At 46.4% G+C, this 16,074-nt stretch overlaps 1 protein-coding gene across 1 annotated transcript; it reads left to right on the top strand.

Moving 5' to 3' along the window:
- The first annotated feature begins 7,887 nt into the window (after positions 1-7,887).
- On the top strand, positions 7,888-15,870 carry LOC100226496 (G-protein coupled receptor 83). Its single transcript, XM_002189488.6, has 4 exons — positions 7,888-8,790; positions 10,380-10,505; positions 12,087-12,220; positions 12,718-15,870. The coding sequence occupies exons 1-4, from the start codon at positions 8,413-8,415 to the stop codon at positions 13,340-13,342; spliced, it is 1,263 nt and encodes a 420-aa protein (XP_002189524.4). The 5' UTR covers positions 7,888-8,412; the 3' UTR covers positions 13,343-15,870.
- The last annotated feature ends 204 nt before the right edge of the window (positions 15,871-16,074 follow it).

Here is a 16,074-nt window from a genome sequence, read left to right as displayed (position 1 = left end):
TGGGATGTCAGGGTTTTTTTCTGCCTTGATTCTTTTTTTTCCCTCCTGTATTTCTCCCTAGTTACACAGTGTACCCATTCCAGAGTGATGTGTAATCACCCAAACCAAATCACTAAGACGCTAAGTTAGATTATTTGGCTCCCAAATTGCATCCTCCCCCTCTTCCCCCACAACTGATTTCAGGGCAGATGCAATTGCAGCCATGACTTATTGATGACCAGCAGAGATGTAAGCCCTCAGAGAAGCTGCCTGTGTTTGATTAATGCCCAAATCTGTCCAGCCTAAGGAGAAGGTCCTTAATTCAAGTAAACAGCAGAGAAAATTAAAAAAATTGTAGGAATTTGTAATCTGTGTTGAAAACCTCTCACGGAAGAAACCTCTCATCGACTTTTGTATTTCTTTTCAAATGCTGACTGTTAGAAAAGAGGTGATACAGTCTCAAACTTTATTTCTTTCTCTTTTTCACTTACCTCCTTTCAGGCATTTCTCTCAAGATGAGAGCCCAGATACAATGGCAGTCTCTGAAGGAAAATAGTTATGATGATGACTGCAGCCCTGGTAGCATTGCTCCTTCTTGAGATTCGCCAGCATTAAAGAAATGAATGACATTACCTTAAAAAATATGTTCTGGAAGCAGGTGAGGTCTCATCAGGCTGATTCATCAAGCAAAGCCTTTAGGGTAGTTTGACTCAGACACTTTTCTTTCCCTAGCACATATTTCCCTGCACCAAGGAACTCCCATTCTCAGTGATTCAGTCCTTTGGAATGGCTTTATCTGTCCTTCAGAACATTTTTTCCTTTTCTTTCTTTATTATTACTTCCAGGACAGTGAATGGGTCAGCATTGCCAGTGGGTCTGGCTGAGCTGTGTTCCTTCTGCTCAACAGGGAACACATTAACATGTTCTTGTCTCTTGCTTATTTTAGCCGGGTGAGGTTGAACTTTTTGTTTTTTTCCCCACTCACTCCTGTCACTCATGTTGCAGAGAAATAAAGAAGAACAAAGGCTATCTCATTACATTTTCACTTCCAAGTTATTCTTCAGGAATGTGTTAGTGTTTCTGCAATGTGGACTGTTGTGTGCTGGGGAGGAAACAAGACCAAATAATTTCTACTCTGCTGATCACTGGCAATTTACAGTATGGATAAGAACATTAAAATACCAGTAACTTGGAGTTAAAATCAGGAAAGGTTTTAAAGGAGAAAGTGGTTTACTGGAGACGAGTTTGAGGCTGATGGGGTGATGGTGTTGGGACTGCAGAGGTGCCTGGTGCTGTCACTGATCTGAGGATCAGCAGAGCAGTGCTGGGGGCAGCAGCAGGGAGGACAGGCTGAGCTGCAGGAGGGGTCAGTGCACCCCATTCCTTACAAGTATCCTGGTGGCCATGGCTCTCAGATGCCCAGGTGGGGAGTGGGGAGTTCAGGTCTGGTGTCCCACTGTCCCCTGGCTGCCCTGGGCAGGTGGTGGGCAGAGAGCAGGGTTCTATCTGGATGTTCACTCTTCTGTCTTAAAAATACTTCTACACAGTAATTTTTATAAACACCTCCTGTAATCCACCACATCTTTGCCAAGTCACCTCATCAAATTACTGGTGGTACTTTGAAAAAAGTGCAGTCGCCCCTCACAGGGGGCTGTGCCAGGGCAGGGGATAGTGCCACAGCCCTGTATCCTGGTGCCAGCATCAGACCTCTACAGCAGAAGACACACTGAGGCCAGAAGCCTCAGACTGAAAATAAAAATAGATACTTCAAAGGATTTTGTGTATGTTTTTTTTTTTTGTTTTGTTTTTTTTTTTTTTTCCTAATATCTCTTCATCTTTAGGATCAGCTCCAACAAACATCTCTTTCTGGGCACACATTCAGCTTCTTTTCTTCCCAGTTTTCTGTCAGATCCAAGTGTTACATGGAGTCCCTCAAGACCAAGCTGCTGCCCCCTGCACTCTGCTGGAGCAGCAGCTCCAGGGCAGCCCACTCACTTTGGGATGGAGCTCCTGGTGGGAGCTGTGGGACCAGCTGGTGCCACAGAGGGAGTGTGCTGGGTGGTTTCTGCCACCTGTCCCCAGCTTCTGCTCTCAGCTGGGAAGAACTGCTCTGAGACCACCTCCTGCTACATTACCCAAAGCCAGACCCAAGGAACAGCAGTTTGGGCTCTGAGTTTTGCTCCTCCCAAGGCTGTTTCCCTGAACTGACTGCTGATACCACCCACCTGGCTTCCCTCAGGAAACACGAAAAGAGAAGAAAGGCTAGGATGTTATAGAGAGAGGGTAGCAGCTGTGTAATTTTACGTTAACAGCACAATTTTGGGCGGTTTCAGGTGATTGTAGCATAATAGCTCCATGTGCCTGATGGAGCTGCAGTTGGTCTGTGCTCAGACATGGGTCAGTGAGAGGAATGAGCTGCCAGGGCCATCACCCTTCCCTGGGGCAGCAGTGGAGCTGTGCATTCCACTTGGAGTCCTGCAGTTGGTTTCCATCTCTGTGAAGAGGTGCTGAGGCACGGGCTGGTGGGGTTTAGCTGGGAAATGGTCAAAACTCCTGTAACACCAGCTCTGCCCCTGCTGCACTTAGCAGACATCCTGCCAAGCTTTCCTCCAGCTCCAGCCCTTGTTTGGAACTCACTTCTGAGCACTGACATCACTCCTGCAGCTTGCCAAGGCGCCTTTTGAAGCCCAGAGAGTCAGGAGGGCTCTCAGGAGGGGTGCTGATATGTCGATGTGCCAGAGAGAGGTTTGTCTTTGGGGTGTGTGGTGCCTTTGTCTCAACGTTCAAAATTTTGAATATTAAAAAGAGATTTGGGCATTCACAGATCATCTGGGAAGGTGGCATCTGGCATCTAAAGGAAAAAGTACATGTAAATTTTTTTTTCCCTTGCAAGCCAGGAATTGTAGTGAGTGCTACTGGGACTGTGAGGAGAGAAAACAAAGCAGTGGCTAATTCTGCTTTTCCCGAGCAGTCAGATAAAGGGCAGTTGAAAAGAGAGAAGGGAATGAATGCAAGATATGTTTTTCATACTAGGAGTGCAAACTAACCCAAGCTGAAATCATCATCAGTGTTTCCAAAATTTAGCCCCTGAAATATCTGAAGAAATGAAAAAGAAAAAAACAAAATCCAAGAACTAATAAGAAGCACTGAAAAAGGCTGTGAATGCTTTAAGAGCAAAAGAATCCCAGTGGGAGATGCCCAGACTGTCAAGGATGTGAGGGGCATTCTGGAGTAGATGAGTGCTGGCAGGTGGGGGTGAGGAGTGATCTTTTGCCTGAGCTGCTTCCAGAGCCGACCTCCCCACACCTGAGACGAGGCCATTTTCTGCTTCTCACTGTCAATCGACCACCACTGCCCTCCCTGAGGGATCCCTGCACAGGGCCACGTCCCCTGGAGACATTTACCTCCTCCAGCTCTGTACCAAGACCCCAAACTCAGCAACTGAACTCTGGGTCGAGAGACTGAAGTTGGAAATTTTAGTATTTTAGAGAAGTGTTTGCTTCTGAAGTATAGCAACATATTTTTAATTTTTTTTTAATTGAATGAGGTAAAATGTATTGTCCATAGCTAAAAACTCAGATTGTTGGTGATGGCATTTATGTCCCGGCTTTCATTCAGGTTTTCAGTGAACAAACAGCATTTTCAGAATACAACCTGCAGAACACCACATTTCTCCAGTCATTCTCTGAAAAAGAAAGCTGCTGCTCATGGGTGGGTTTTGGGACTGTATGTTCAGGGGTCATGGCATTCCTGTCTTCAGAAATGTTTCCTTTCAAATCATACTTTATCTTCTGCATCCCTTACTCAAGAGCCCTGGCTCTTGATTCCTGTCTGAACATTTGTAGCTTCCTTTGTAGTTACTGTCTAAACTTTGCTAGCAAAGTCAGACTGGTTTTTTTTGGGGGGGTTTTGAAACTTCAAAGCAGTTTTCCTTCCAGAGGAGTTCCCGTCAAACTAAGGAAAAAAGGCTTGACAGAGGCTTCCAGAACAACTCCCCACCCTTTGCCAGTGTCAGCTGGCTCTGGAACAACTCATCTGGCTTTTTCTCCTCGCACTGAATCCTCCAGAAAGTGAAAACTCCCAGCATTGCCTGAACCTGGCAGGGCTCACTTCTGTCTCCTGAGGGACCAGGAGGGACAGTTGCCATGTCACCTCCCCTGTACAACCTGTCTCCTCTGTATCTGCTGAGCCTTCTTTGCCAAGAGCCAATCTTCTGCATTAGTGCATGTCAAATTCCATGTCCTGAGCTGATAGAGACTCCCTTGCCTTTCCTTCACAGCCATTTAATAGTCACAGGGAATAGCTTGAAGTTTTAGAATAGAACTTTGTCCTTTCAGCTGAGAACAACATCCTCTACCCTCCTTTGCTGTGTGTGCTACAGCTGGTCCCGTCTGTGTCTCTGGCACATGGGATTAGAAATAATTGCATCTACAGTAGAGAAATCGTGGTAAACCTGTCAGGTACCTTGTATTGAGCAAGAGCTGACTCTTCCTCTGGCTCTGGGCAGTTCTTCCTCACCAGCTGAGGAACACTCAGCTAACCCAGGCTGCTCTCTAGGAAAGGATGTGCTCCATTACAGTTCAGCAGTTGGCTCCAAGGCCATGCAGCTCCTCCCCAGTGTTCCAGTTCACTGTGAATAATTTAGATGTCAGGCTTCACTGCAGAAAGGCTGGTCTAGCATATTTGAAGAAGTTATTTCCAGCTCCTAAGTCAAGCATCAGCACCCTGGTACCCCACAATTGTCCTCCATTGTTTGTTCCTTCTCTCTGAAGCATGAGAATCCAATTTCACTGCCTCCAAGGAAGCTCTGGGAATCAAAGCTCAAGTACTCTTTCAAGGGGATGTAATTCAGTATCTGGCAGAGACAGTTTGTGCCTAGTGCCTTCCTTCCGTGTTTTTCCCCACAAAGAGGGATTTTTCTCAGGGAAAAAACAAAAGCCATTGGTAAATTGGTAAATTTACCACATTAAGAGTGGTAAATGTTATGATTTTGCCCAAAAGTCTGCTCTTAGTAAGTAAAAATATTTAGTAAAAGCTAGATTATAGCTGCAATGGCTCTCATATATCAAGAGGGAGCACTCAGTGAATGATGTGAGTGGGATGGAGGAGCACATATGTGATCCTCATGTTGCTGTGAGCTGAGCACATCTTTCCCTCCCCAGGAGCCAAACCTTGGCTCACCTACACAGAAAGGCATCGTGTATAGTGTGGTTTTGAATGGTTAACACCTGTCTGAATTACAGAACTGCTTTATTTAATGTATTACTGGGGTATTCACTCTGTTATCACCAAATGTGGGTTATTTATTATGGTCAAGTCCATTAAATGTCCTGGAAAATTCCTGTGCCTGTTCGTCCTACGTTTTCCAAGTCACAAAAGCAGGACTAATCATTGCAAACAAAGAAGAATATGGTGTCCCAAGTGCATTAAAAGCAAATATGAAAAAAGAAAATATTGCAGATTCATGGTATATGAGGAAAGTCCAGACCCTTACTTCTAACACACCTTTTGAGTGAAATAAAACTGCAGGGGTAGTTCTATAGCTCTTGTTGTTTCTGTTATTTATCAAACTTTTATTTAACGTAGAAAAGAGTAAACTATGAAACTCTCTAGGGCAGAGAAATCTTGCAAGAAGCTGCATGGTGCAATAAACACATTGAATTGGATTTTTCTCATTTGGCCTTGACAATTTCAGCTGTTGAATTGTCTCCCTTTGGACGAGGCTCAGGCACTGAAATGTCTTGTCTGCTTCCAGCTGCCTTCAGCTCTGAATGGCAGAGCAGAGACACTTTCTTTTTCCTTCCAGAAATCTGATTCTTGCGCCAGCAGACCTTGGTTTAGGCTTTGCCAGGATCCCTGCTTCCTGTGGCCCAGCTCCCAGCTGGTAGGAGAGGGGATTCTCTCAGAGGCTGGACACTCCTGGAGGGTGCTCTGGGCATCAGCTCTGTGTGTCCTGAGAGCAGACCCAAAGTGGAGTAGCACTTTATCTCCAGCAGCTCTCACCTCCTTTCCTGATGACATGGGAAGCCCACACTCAGCATCTGGAGTGGAGCTCAGGGAAGGATGGATGGAAAAGACAAAGGCAAAAAAGCAAAAAATTCACAGTTGGAGCACAATGGAAATGCCTGCATTAGAAAATGTTTTAATGCAGTGGCCTCAGGTTCGCAGGATTTCTCATCTGCCCTCTTGTGAAGTCTTCAGATACCTCATAAATATGAAATATAACAATCTGCAGGGACCAGTGGGGACAATTTTATTCAGTTTTTGAGCTCAATACTCCAGTCATGAAAGCATTTTCTGTACATCTTCGTGGGAGCAGACAGGGACAAGCATTTGAATGCGTGTACCCACTGAGCCTATAGTAACAGCCTGTGGAGAAAATCTCCATTGCTATTATGATTTGCCTCATCATTAAATTTTGTCCAGTAGTGGAGATGAATCATGTCTTTAGAACTCATTTCCTTAAAATTAGCTTAAATTCAGGTGCAAGTGCAAGCAGCCTCAACCCTGGATGCTTTTACATGCTGTACAATGAGTGTGACTGCTGAATTATCTCACTTCTCTCTTTCAGGCAGGAAAAAGTCCCTGGAGGGAAGTATAGAAAAGATTCCATGGACCCCCCCTGAGCACAGGCACTTGTTCCCAACAGTCCCCTTGACCTCCACGAGCAAAGGCAATGAACCATGGTAATGACCTGTGAAAATGCTTGAAATCTGGTGTTTTTATATTCCCAAGGATCTGAATTTTTATAGTATAGCTCTGATTTCTCTGGGTGTCATCAACATTGATCTGCTGATGAGATTACATTAGATCATAATTAGGTCTGTTCAGAAGACGGATATGCATCTCAACTGACATTTCAGCAATCTGACATTTCTTTTCAAAAGAGCACTAACAAAGAGAATACTAAACAATCTCACAAAAATGAACATTTCCAATAATTTGTGTCTCAAGTAGTGTCAACATGTGAAAGCCAAAAATCTTCTACAGAAACAAAGGGTGGCACAATTCACCTGGATGGCTTGAAAAAAGTACATTTCTCCCTTGCTTTGTCTGTCTGACTGAGAGTTGCTAGCACCAATACATGACAAACCCCAAGGCCTGCTTTGAGCAGCTCAGAATGTTTGCAAGTGAATAATAACCGCAGCAAACCAGCATGTGATTACTGAAGTGTTTGTACCTGCAAGAGAATAAATCTATTATGCAGGAATATAGATGAGAGCCACCCTCTGGCACCTGGGACATCTCACTGCTGTTGGGTTTGTGCATACACAACCAGCGCTGCTGTGCCCCCTCACCCTCCTGATGCACAGTAGGGAAATGGCAGAGATCATGGCCCAGGGATGGAGCTCTGTGTGTTCCTGCAGCCTCTGCCAGGCTGCTGCACAGCTGCCAGCAGTGCCTGAATGCCCCGGGGCTCAGAGCACACCCCAGCCCAGCTGGATGCAGAGAGTGCAGCTGGTCATCCTGGTGCCCCCCGTGCATGCTGGGCTGCTGCTCTTATTGTCAGATTGCATTTCACTTTTCACTCTATCCTCTGCACCACATGAGAGCAGGAAGGGGCTGGGGCCAAGCACAAGGCCCTCAAATGTTCTCTGCTAAAACTCTGGGATGAAGAGAAAGAGAGGTGCCACAAAGTAGTGAAGGTGCTTCACCCCCATGTAGCTGTTGTGCTGGGTGTCCAGAGAAGAGCAGAGAGCAGATGGGGGAGATCATATCACATCCACCCTCCATCTGCGTTCTGCTGCTCTCTGGATCTGCACATGTCAGGCTGTGCTGTTGCCCACGTGTGGGTTGTGATACACCTCAGGAAAAACTGTGAAGAGATCTGCCATTGGCTCCTTCCTGTGCAGTGTGTCATCTGGCAGCTGTGTATATCACAGGGAACACAGGGACCATTCTGCTGCTCAGCAAAGCTGCTTCACTGAGTAGCCAGAGATACTTGGAGAGGGAAAAGCAAAGCGAAAGACAGCCCTTGCTTTTTTTTTTTTCTGTCAAGCTCTGAAAAGTCCTGGGAAACAAAAACCTGATGGATTAAGGACTGTGTGGAGAACCAGTAAAGCAGATTTCCAAGGATAAATTGCAGATTGAAGAAGAACAGTGCCCAAAAGGAATTATTCACTAAGATTTCTTCCTTGGTGCAGAGAGAAAGTGTTTGGGGATCTCTGATATTTCAGCCTCTGAATCAGCTTCTCTGTGGGGGATATATGGGACTTTAAGAAGGACAGCTGTCAGGGAGCCTCTGAGGTGAAGCTGATGTGTCCCCAGCACAGACAGAAGGACCCATTTATCAACTCTTTCCTCTAGTTTGCAACCATGGGGCAGATTTTTAAAAGGCAAGTGTGTGTGCTTCCTCCTGCAACCACCGACTTTAGCAGCTGAGCTGGCAGAAGGTGCTGCCGAGTGTGGCTGCAGGGTTCTGCTGGCCCAGCCATGAGACAGCACACCTGGTTCCCCTTGCAGTACATGCCCAAGCCCTTCTGGAGAGCGGAGAACCACAACACGACCAGCTTCTTCTCTGCACTGTACGGCTTCCCTAACCAGTCCTTCTTCCACAGTGACTTGAACCTGGAGGACCTGGGGGACTTTGATAGCGGAGCCAAGTATGAGGGTGAGTCCCAGAGCCGGACAGTGAAGGCTCTGCTGATTGTCGCCTACTCTGTCATCATCTGCATCTCTCTCTTCGGCAACATACTGGTGTGCCACGTGGTCATCAAGAACAAGAGGATGCACTCTGCCACCAACCTCTTCATCGTAAATCTGGCCATTGCTGATGTGATGATCACCACCCTGAACACCCCCTTCACACTGGTGAGCCCCGTCCAGCCGTGCCTGCGTGTCTGTGTGTGCTGTCAGCTGTGTGCACTAGGATTGAAGGGCTGGGACCAGGCTGCTATCCTGACTTACTTTTGTCCCTCTTCCCTTTCTGCCTTGGCCCCATCCCAAACACCCCCTGAGCAAGAGGAGCTGGGGGCTCATGTCCCCACCCCACAGGCCATTGCAGGGGTCACTCTGCTGCAGCTTTCCCCCTCTACCTGGGCAAGGCACAGATCTGGGAGCCCCTTTTCCCTGTAGATGGGGAAGGAAGTGGGGACAAGTTTGACACGAGAAAATCCAATTAATGGCTGGTTTCCTATGGAAACAACATGAATCAGGTCAGTCTCTGTGCAACATCTCAGGGAAGTGCTCAGGCTGCACTGAACAGTGTGGTGCCATGTCCCTCCCTTGGCCACTACAGACGGAGCTTCCTGGGGCTAGTAGTCTTTTTTTTTTATTTTCAGTGACTAAAAATATATATTATATAAAAGAATATTAAATGAATGAGGTGGGAAAAATTAAAGATTAATTACTTGCCCCACTGTCACAGACTATACATGCCATGTACACAGGACTCTGCTCCTGGATTTGACCCAGCACTTCTGTTCAAAGTCCTGCTCCATCCCTGCCCAGAGCGCTCTTCAGCCTTTCGAAAGCAGGTCTTGAATTGGTGATTGGAATTCACCCTTTCTTAAACTGATACTGTTTCTTTAGTGGGACTTCCCTGCCTTGCTCTGATGGGATTTGCATCCCGTAATTTGTTCAGGCAGAGCCTGGTGCCCTCTTGTGTGTTCACACACAAACCACCACACACTAGGCACGTGTAAATAAATTTTTATCAGCTCTCTCAGGAACGAGTTTTACACCACCTCCAGAGATCCAGCACACTGCTTTAGTTCAGTCACAGTCAGTGCTGCAAGAGTCACCCCTACAGGGAAATTAATTAGACTAATTGAAAAGAGATTAGCTAGTCTTGACTAATTTTCTGTGGACAGATGCTTTGTAGTAAATGTACTTTACTTCAAATTAGCTTAATCTGCAGCAAAATCAGTGACATTAAATTGTAATTAATATTACACAGTCAGGAATAACAAGGGAATGAGGCAATTTGGCACATTCTCCTCTGCAGAAAAGCCATCATCACTAAGACCTCTGGGAACAGGTGAGATGACTCCATGGATTTCTCTCACTAAGTTTGGAGACCATGCAGCTTTCAGCATCCACATGTCCAAAGGTATAGTGTTTTCTGGGAGGCACCTAGTGTGCCCTGCAGAGCCTTGAGGAGCAGAGCTACAACTTCTTTATGTGTTCCAGAAGGGCTGTGGTAAATGTAAAAGTGTACTCATGTACTCAACATACACAGAGCACTGCTCAAGCCATTGGTTTGCACGGTGCAGTAAATCTCACCTCACTTTGAGACCCTCTTCCACAGTCACTGTTTCCCGAGGAAAAACTAAGGATAAAGCACCTCCAAAGCCTCAGGAAGCTGTATTAAAGCATTTGATCCATACTGTGCACCTGGGAAGCCAATTTGTTTCTCTTCAGGTACTGCTCCTCTTAATCTGATGTTGTCTGGTTTTCAGGTGAGGTTTGTGAGCAGCACCTGGGTTTTTGGAAAGCTTATGTGTCACATCAGCCGGTTTGTTCAGTACTGCTCTGTCCATGTGTCCGTGCTGACCCTCGCTGCCATTGCACTGGACCGGCACCAGGTATGTTGAAGACACCATCCCCGTGTTTGCTAGGAAGTAATCTGCTAAATACATAGTTGTTTCCTCCTCAAATCCCAGTGCCTGGAAACCTGCACTGTCTTGAGACTCAGGGAATAGAGGGGAGAGCTCCAGCTTTCATGGCAGTGGACAAAACTGTAAATGTTTTTTACAGTGAGGGTGATGAAATTCTGTAACAGGCTGTCCAGAGAGGTTGTGGTTAGTGGGAGTCTCTGTCCTTGGAGATACTGAAAACCTCAGATCAGTGCCAGACAGCCTGATCCAGCCCTGCTTTGCCTCGGCCATTGGGCTCGTGGGCTCCCTGCCCTCCTCAGCCCTGCCTCAGAGCACAGCCCCACCAGCAGGGTGGGGATGAGTGCTGAATTCAAACACCAGCCAGCCCATACGATCTCTCCACACTGATTTATGAGAGTCTGTCTGTTCTGACACCTGCCTAAGGCTCAAAACATTACGAACTATGTTAACTCATCCAGTTCAAGGTAAGAAATGCTCTCCTCCTCCAGCCCAGCCAGGAAAACCTTTCAAGTCGAGCAATCAGTGCAGACTGAAGGGTTTCCTTAAGAGAAACAGAGTTTGTAATTTATTCTTTAGCTGATCAGTGCTGAGTGCTGGGCGGCCAGATCCAGCAAGGTGAGCTCTCAGGCAGACTGCATTTCTTGCGGTGCTGGAGTCCCTGAAACAGTTGCTACAGAAAAACAACTTCAGGTGATAAATACCGTGGCTGGATGAACTTCAAAACAAGAACTGGCTCCACCTGGTGTTGGAGAATCACGGGGACTGCCACTTCTGACTTCTTTACCGCAAGGAGTTTGACAGTCTGCCCATTTCATGTGCAATATTACAGCTCCTGAAATCAAAGCACTTTGACAGTGATTCATTTTAATCAGTAGATTCTGGGTTGATTGCAAGGCATGGCTAGGTATCAATCATGTTTAATTAAGGGCAAACAATACACACACCCTTAAATTCAGTGGAGTGGGTTCCTCAGGGCTGGAATGAACTAGTATGGCCCAAGGAGATAAAGACAGAAGTGAGGAGATGTCCCGGATAAAAGGGGAATCAACATTTGCCTCTATAAATATTGCTAATCCTGAGAAATACCACAGCAGACAGATACTCAGGGAGAGCTGTACAACTTGATTAAGTAGGTATTTATAATGGGACTAGAAGCAACATGCATAACATACCAAAGGCTTCATCAGCCAAGAGATCATCTGGATGACATGATAGGTCTATTTTTAATTACTGTTTCACTGCCTAAGGTAATCCTCTACAGCACATATAGCTCAACAGAGATCTCACCACCCTGGTCTCTGGAGTCCTGCTGATGGGTCACACAGAATGTGTTTCTCTGCTCAGGCTCTGAGCCAGCAGTAACATCCAATATGTTCACAGCTCCATGCATTTCCCAGCCCTTGTGCTCCCTGAAGTCCTGTAAAGCGAGTCTCTCTGCCTTTTAACACTGAAGAGATGTGGAGCTGCTGCTTCATGTTACATGCAACATGGGGCTTAAAGAGTGAACAAGGCACTGTAAATATAATCAGGAGTCGTTGATCTCTGCAGGTGATCATGCACCCTCTCAAGCCACGCATGTCCATGGTGAAAGGAGGGATTTGCATCATCATCATCTGGGTTATGGCCAGCTGCTTCTCTCTGCCACATGCCATTTATCAGACTCTGACGAGGTTTTATATTGGGTAAGATATTTACATATTTTGTGTTGTATGACATTTGCAAAGCCCCAGAGAAGCTAAGGTCACACTCCTTCATCCATGTTATTAGAGCAGAAAGGGTGGTGAAACAGAGAAGTTTTTGTTCCCTTTGCGTGGGTGCTGTGTCTGTCACAAAGGAACAATGGCAATTGATGGAATTGCTTCCAGGCTGGTTCATTAGTTGTTTTGGGCTCAGAGGTTTGGGGCAGGCACAGGGGAGAGGGCTCCTCATCAGCAGAGGACACAGATGCCAATATGGATGATTTCTTTCTTTTCCTGGGGATGTGTTTAAGATAACCTTCCTTGGAGCCAAAGATCAAACCTAGAGTAAAATTTTCCATTGAATGTGGCACCTGCCTATGACACCAAATGAATTCTGCTACCTGTACCTGTACTGAAACTTGTCTGAATGTCTGAGCTGTTTGTCCTCAGATGTGTGCAACTGGTAGTGGAATTGAGAGCTCTTTCTCTTTGATCTTCAGAAACAGAACCATCCGAATGGTCTGCCTCCCCAGCTTCCCTCCTCCTGCTGATCTTTTCTGGAAGTACTTGGACCTGACTACGTTTGTTCTCTTGTATGTTCTGCCCTTGCTTGTGATCTCCATCACATATGCCATAGTGGCCAAAAAGCTGTGGCTGAGGAACGCCATTGGGGACCTTACCATGGAGCAATACTATGCCCACCAGCGGAAGAAGAAGATGACGCTGAAGATGCTGATGGTGGTGGTGGTTGTGTTTGCCGTGTGCTGGTTTCCCCTGAACTGCTACGTGGTGCTGATCTCCTGCAGGGCCATCCACAGCAGCAACGCTCTGTACTTTGCTTTTCACTGGTTTGCCATGAGCAGCACCTGCTACAACCCCTTCATCTACTGCTGGCTGAACGAGAGTTTCCGCGCGGAGCTGCGGTCCCTGCTGTGCGCGTGCCGGCGCGGGAGCTCGGCTCCGGGCCATGCTCTGCAGCCCGTCTCCCCCCTGTTCCGGCGTGCCAAGGCTGAGAGCTGCCGCTGCAAAAGAAGCAGCATGTGCCAGCAGGCACAGACACCCTCCCAGAGGAACTCTGCAAGGACGGACATATCCAGCGTGCAGCCGATTGTGGCAGAAAGCTGAACCTTTCACCTGACAGCTGGGCAGCTTCACGTGGGGATGGCAAACTCATGGGCAAAATGAGTTTGGAAAGGCCTCTGGAGACCATCAAGTCAGTCTGCTGCCCATAGCACACAAAGTTCAACCTTTGACTGGGTCATTCAGGACCTTGTTCTCTCAGGTATCAAAATTCTCTAGGGATGAATTGCCCACTTGTGAGCTCCAGAACGGGGGGTGTTGAGTAAATTTTTAATTGGAACAGTCAGCAAAAATGAAAATAATTATTTAACAGCACACAAAGCCTTTCATGATCTAAACAAACATGGGGAAGCTACACTGGTTATACACACACCAGCTGCCCACTGTGGCTTGATGTAAAGCTCTTAGGGCTTTAACTTTGTGAATTGACATTTCTTGGGCATAAAATCTAAATTATTTTCACTTTCAATAATATTTTATTTTTTACCAGTCCTCAAGAACTGTGTTCTTTGTGGCTTCCCTGCCAGCCTGGCAGCCCTTCCCCATTGGGCCAGCCTGTCTCCCTGTCCTGTAGTTATCCCGTGGGCAACAGCAGCAGCAGCAGCAACCTTTCAGCAGCTATGGAACTGGGGGTTCTGCCTTTGTCTGAGATGAACCAGCATTGTGTTGGTTCTATCACAATGGAACAAACAAGACCTGCAGGTTTTCAAGCCAAAAGGCAGGAGATGGAAGAAGTTTAACCTGTAAGATGTAAACAGTCATGTATTCCCTGCTCAGTGAAACTGAGTATCTGACAATGTGCCACAGCATTCGCCTCAAGCACTGATCCTTGTGTTCCAGCAACATTGCTGATGGCAGGGTGCACCAGCAGTGCTGGTCCTGGTCCAAATGGTGTCTCTGGAATTCAAGAGATAGCTGGGATTCCTGGGCATGTGTGTGTCTGACAGCTGGCACCAGCAGCTGTTGCTCTGGGGGCTCACAGGGGAGCCAGCCACCACGTTTCAGAGCTGGGTTTGGGTCACTAGAGAGAGATACCCAGTGGGAGCACATGGCCAACTTCAGCCTATGGCTATGAAAAGCCACCAAAGTTGTATTCTCCTCTTTTTCAGAAAGAATAACCAGTTTCTTTGTGTCCATTCTGCACTGGCTCCCCCCTTGTGTTGGTAAAGGTTTGAGCTTTAAAAGACAGTGAAAAGGAAATGAGCTTCAGTCTGTCCATGACAAATACTGTAAATTACACCTCTACAGCTGAGCATTTCCACCCAGACTGGCAGCATGTCACAGCTGCAGACCAGCGTGAAAGGCTGCCTCAATTTGGAAATCAAGATGCTTTAGTGGGTACAAGAATATATGAGCCAAGAATGTATTTTTATTTCAAAAAGAAACTGTGAAGGGGAGGAAAGAGTAAGAGTAACATTAATCTTGCTTTTTCCTAGGCTTTTGTGGGAAGGAGGAAGACAACTACAGCTGGGACAGGGGCCTGGCATGGCTTGGGACACTGCGAGTCCCAGTGGCATTGACAGTACTAAGGCTTCAGGTCTGTGCTCCCATCTGAGGCACAGTGATCTATTTTCCTTCACATCTGCAGGAATTACTTTGCAGAGGATATGCAATGGGGAGGAAATGGAATTAGAAATATCTCCTCAAAGAGCAAATACCCAAGGCTCAGGTATCAGCTCTGACCAGGTGAACCTCCTATGTGGTTCCACTGGAGTGGAGTCCTGCCTGGAGCTGGCACCACAGAGGCAGTACCAAAACCTTTAATTCTGTGTTAAAAGTAAATTACAGCATTAACCAGACATGACTCCTAAGCTGGGTGTTTTACTGTCTGGAAAACTGGGAATCCATGACACTGCCAATGGCATTTCCCTACTGTTAGTATCTGGAGAGTTCCATAAACAAGATGTCTCTTCTTAAAAAAACAAACCAATCACAAATGCAAATAAACATGTAACTTAGTAAAACTTTTTCAAATGCTCTTCTCTTTACATTGGAAAAAATCAATGAGAATAAATAATGAAATTTGCATGTGCATCCCAACCCAGTCCCAGAGAACTGTCAAACTCCTTACTCTCAGCTAAATAAATCAGAGTTTGTTCTTGCCTCTCATCCTTCAGCAGGACAGCATGCTGGCTCAGCATCCCTCAGCCTTGTGTGAATGGAAGGATGGTGCAGGCCAAGGTCAAACCCACAGGCTGCCCATCTGAGCATGGCAGTAGGCAGACATCATCCCTTACCTGGCAACATCTCTCCAAGGGACAGCTTGCTCCCAGATGAAAAGCTGACATTGTTTCCTCAGTGCACATCCCATGCTGATTCTTGCACAGCAGCGCTTTCCTCAGTAGGAGTGTGCAGTCTGGCAATGTTGAGCTGCCTTAAAAAACATTGGTTCATTGAGGTGATTGTTTTTGTAAGAGCCTGGCAAACTTCCTCCTGATTACACACAACCTCCCCCTGGATGCTCTTGCTTTAATATGCGCTCTGTTAAAATATCTGTGTGGTTGTAATACAGCAAGATTTGATCCACCTATGTTCTTTGGGGTCTAACAGTCAAATAAAATACTGGTTCAGCACCCTCTCTCTCCTCTGGATTTTGTGTAATTTTTGAGTTATGAAAATAATATAATACTCCCTCTTACAAGAGGATTAGCAAAAAAGCATAGACTGCTGCTCATGGCAGACATAAACCAAAACTTTTGTCTCCACATGTCTTGACTTCTTTCAGCATGAAGAGCCCTTTGCACAAAGAAGTGCTGTGGTTACCCAGGTGAGGGGTC

The sequence above is a fragment of the Taeniopygia guttata genome, chromosome 4A, assembly GCF_048771995.1.
Source record: "Taeniopygia guttata chromosome 4A, bTaeGut7.mat, whole genome shotgun sequence".
In the NCBI taxonomy this organism is placed as follows: Eukaryota; Metazoa; Chordata; class Aves; order Passeriformes; family Estrildidae; genus Taeniopygia; species Taeniopygia guttata.
Note: the sequence above shows the minus strand (reverse complement) of the source record. Positions and strands in the feature narration are given on the sequence as shown.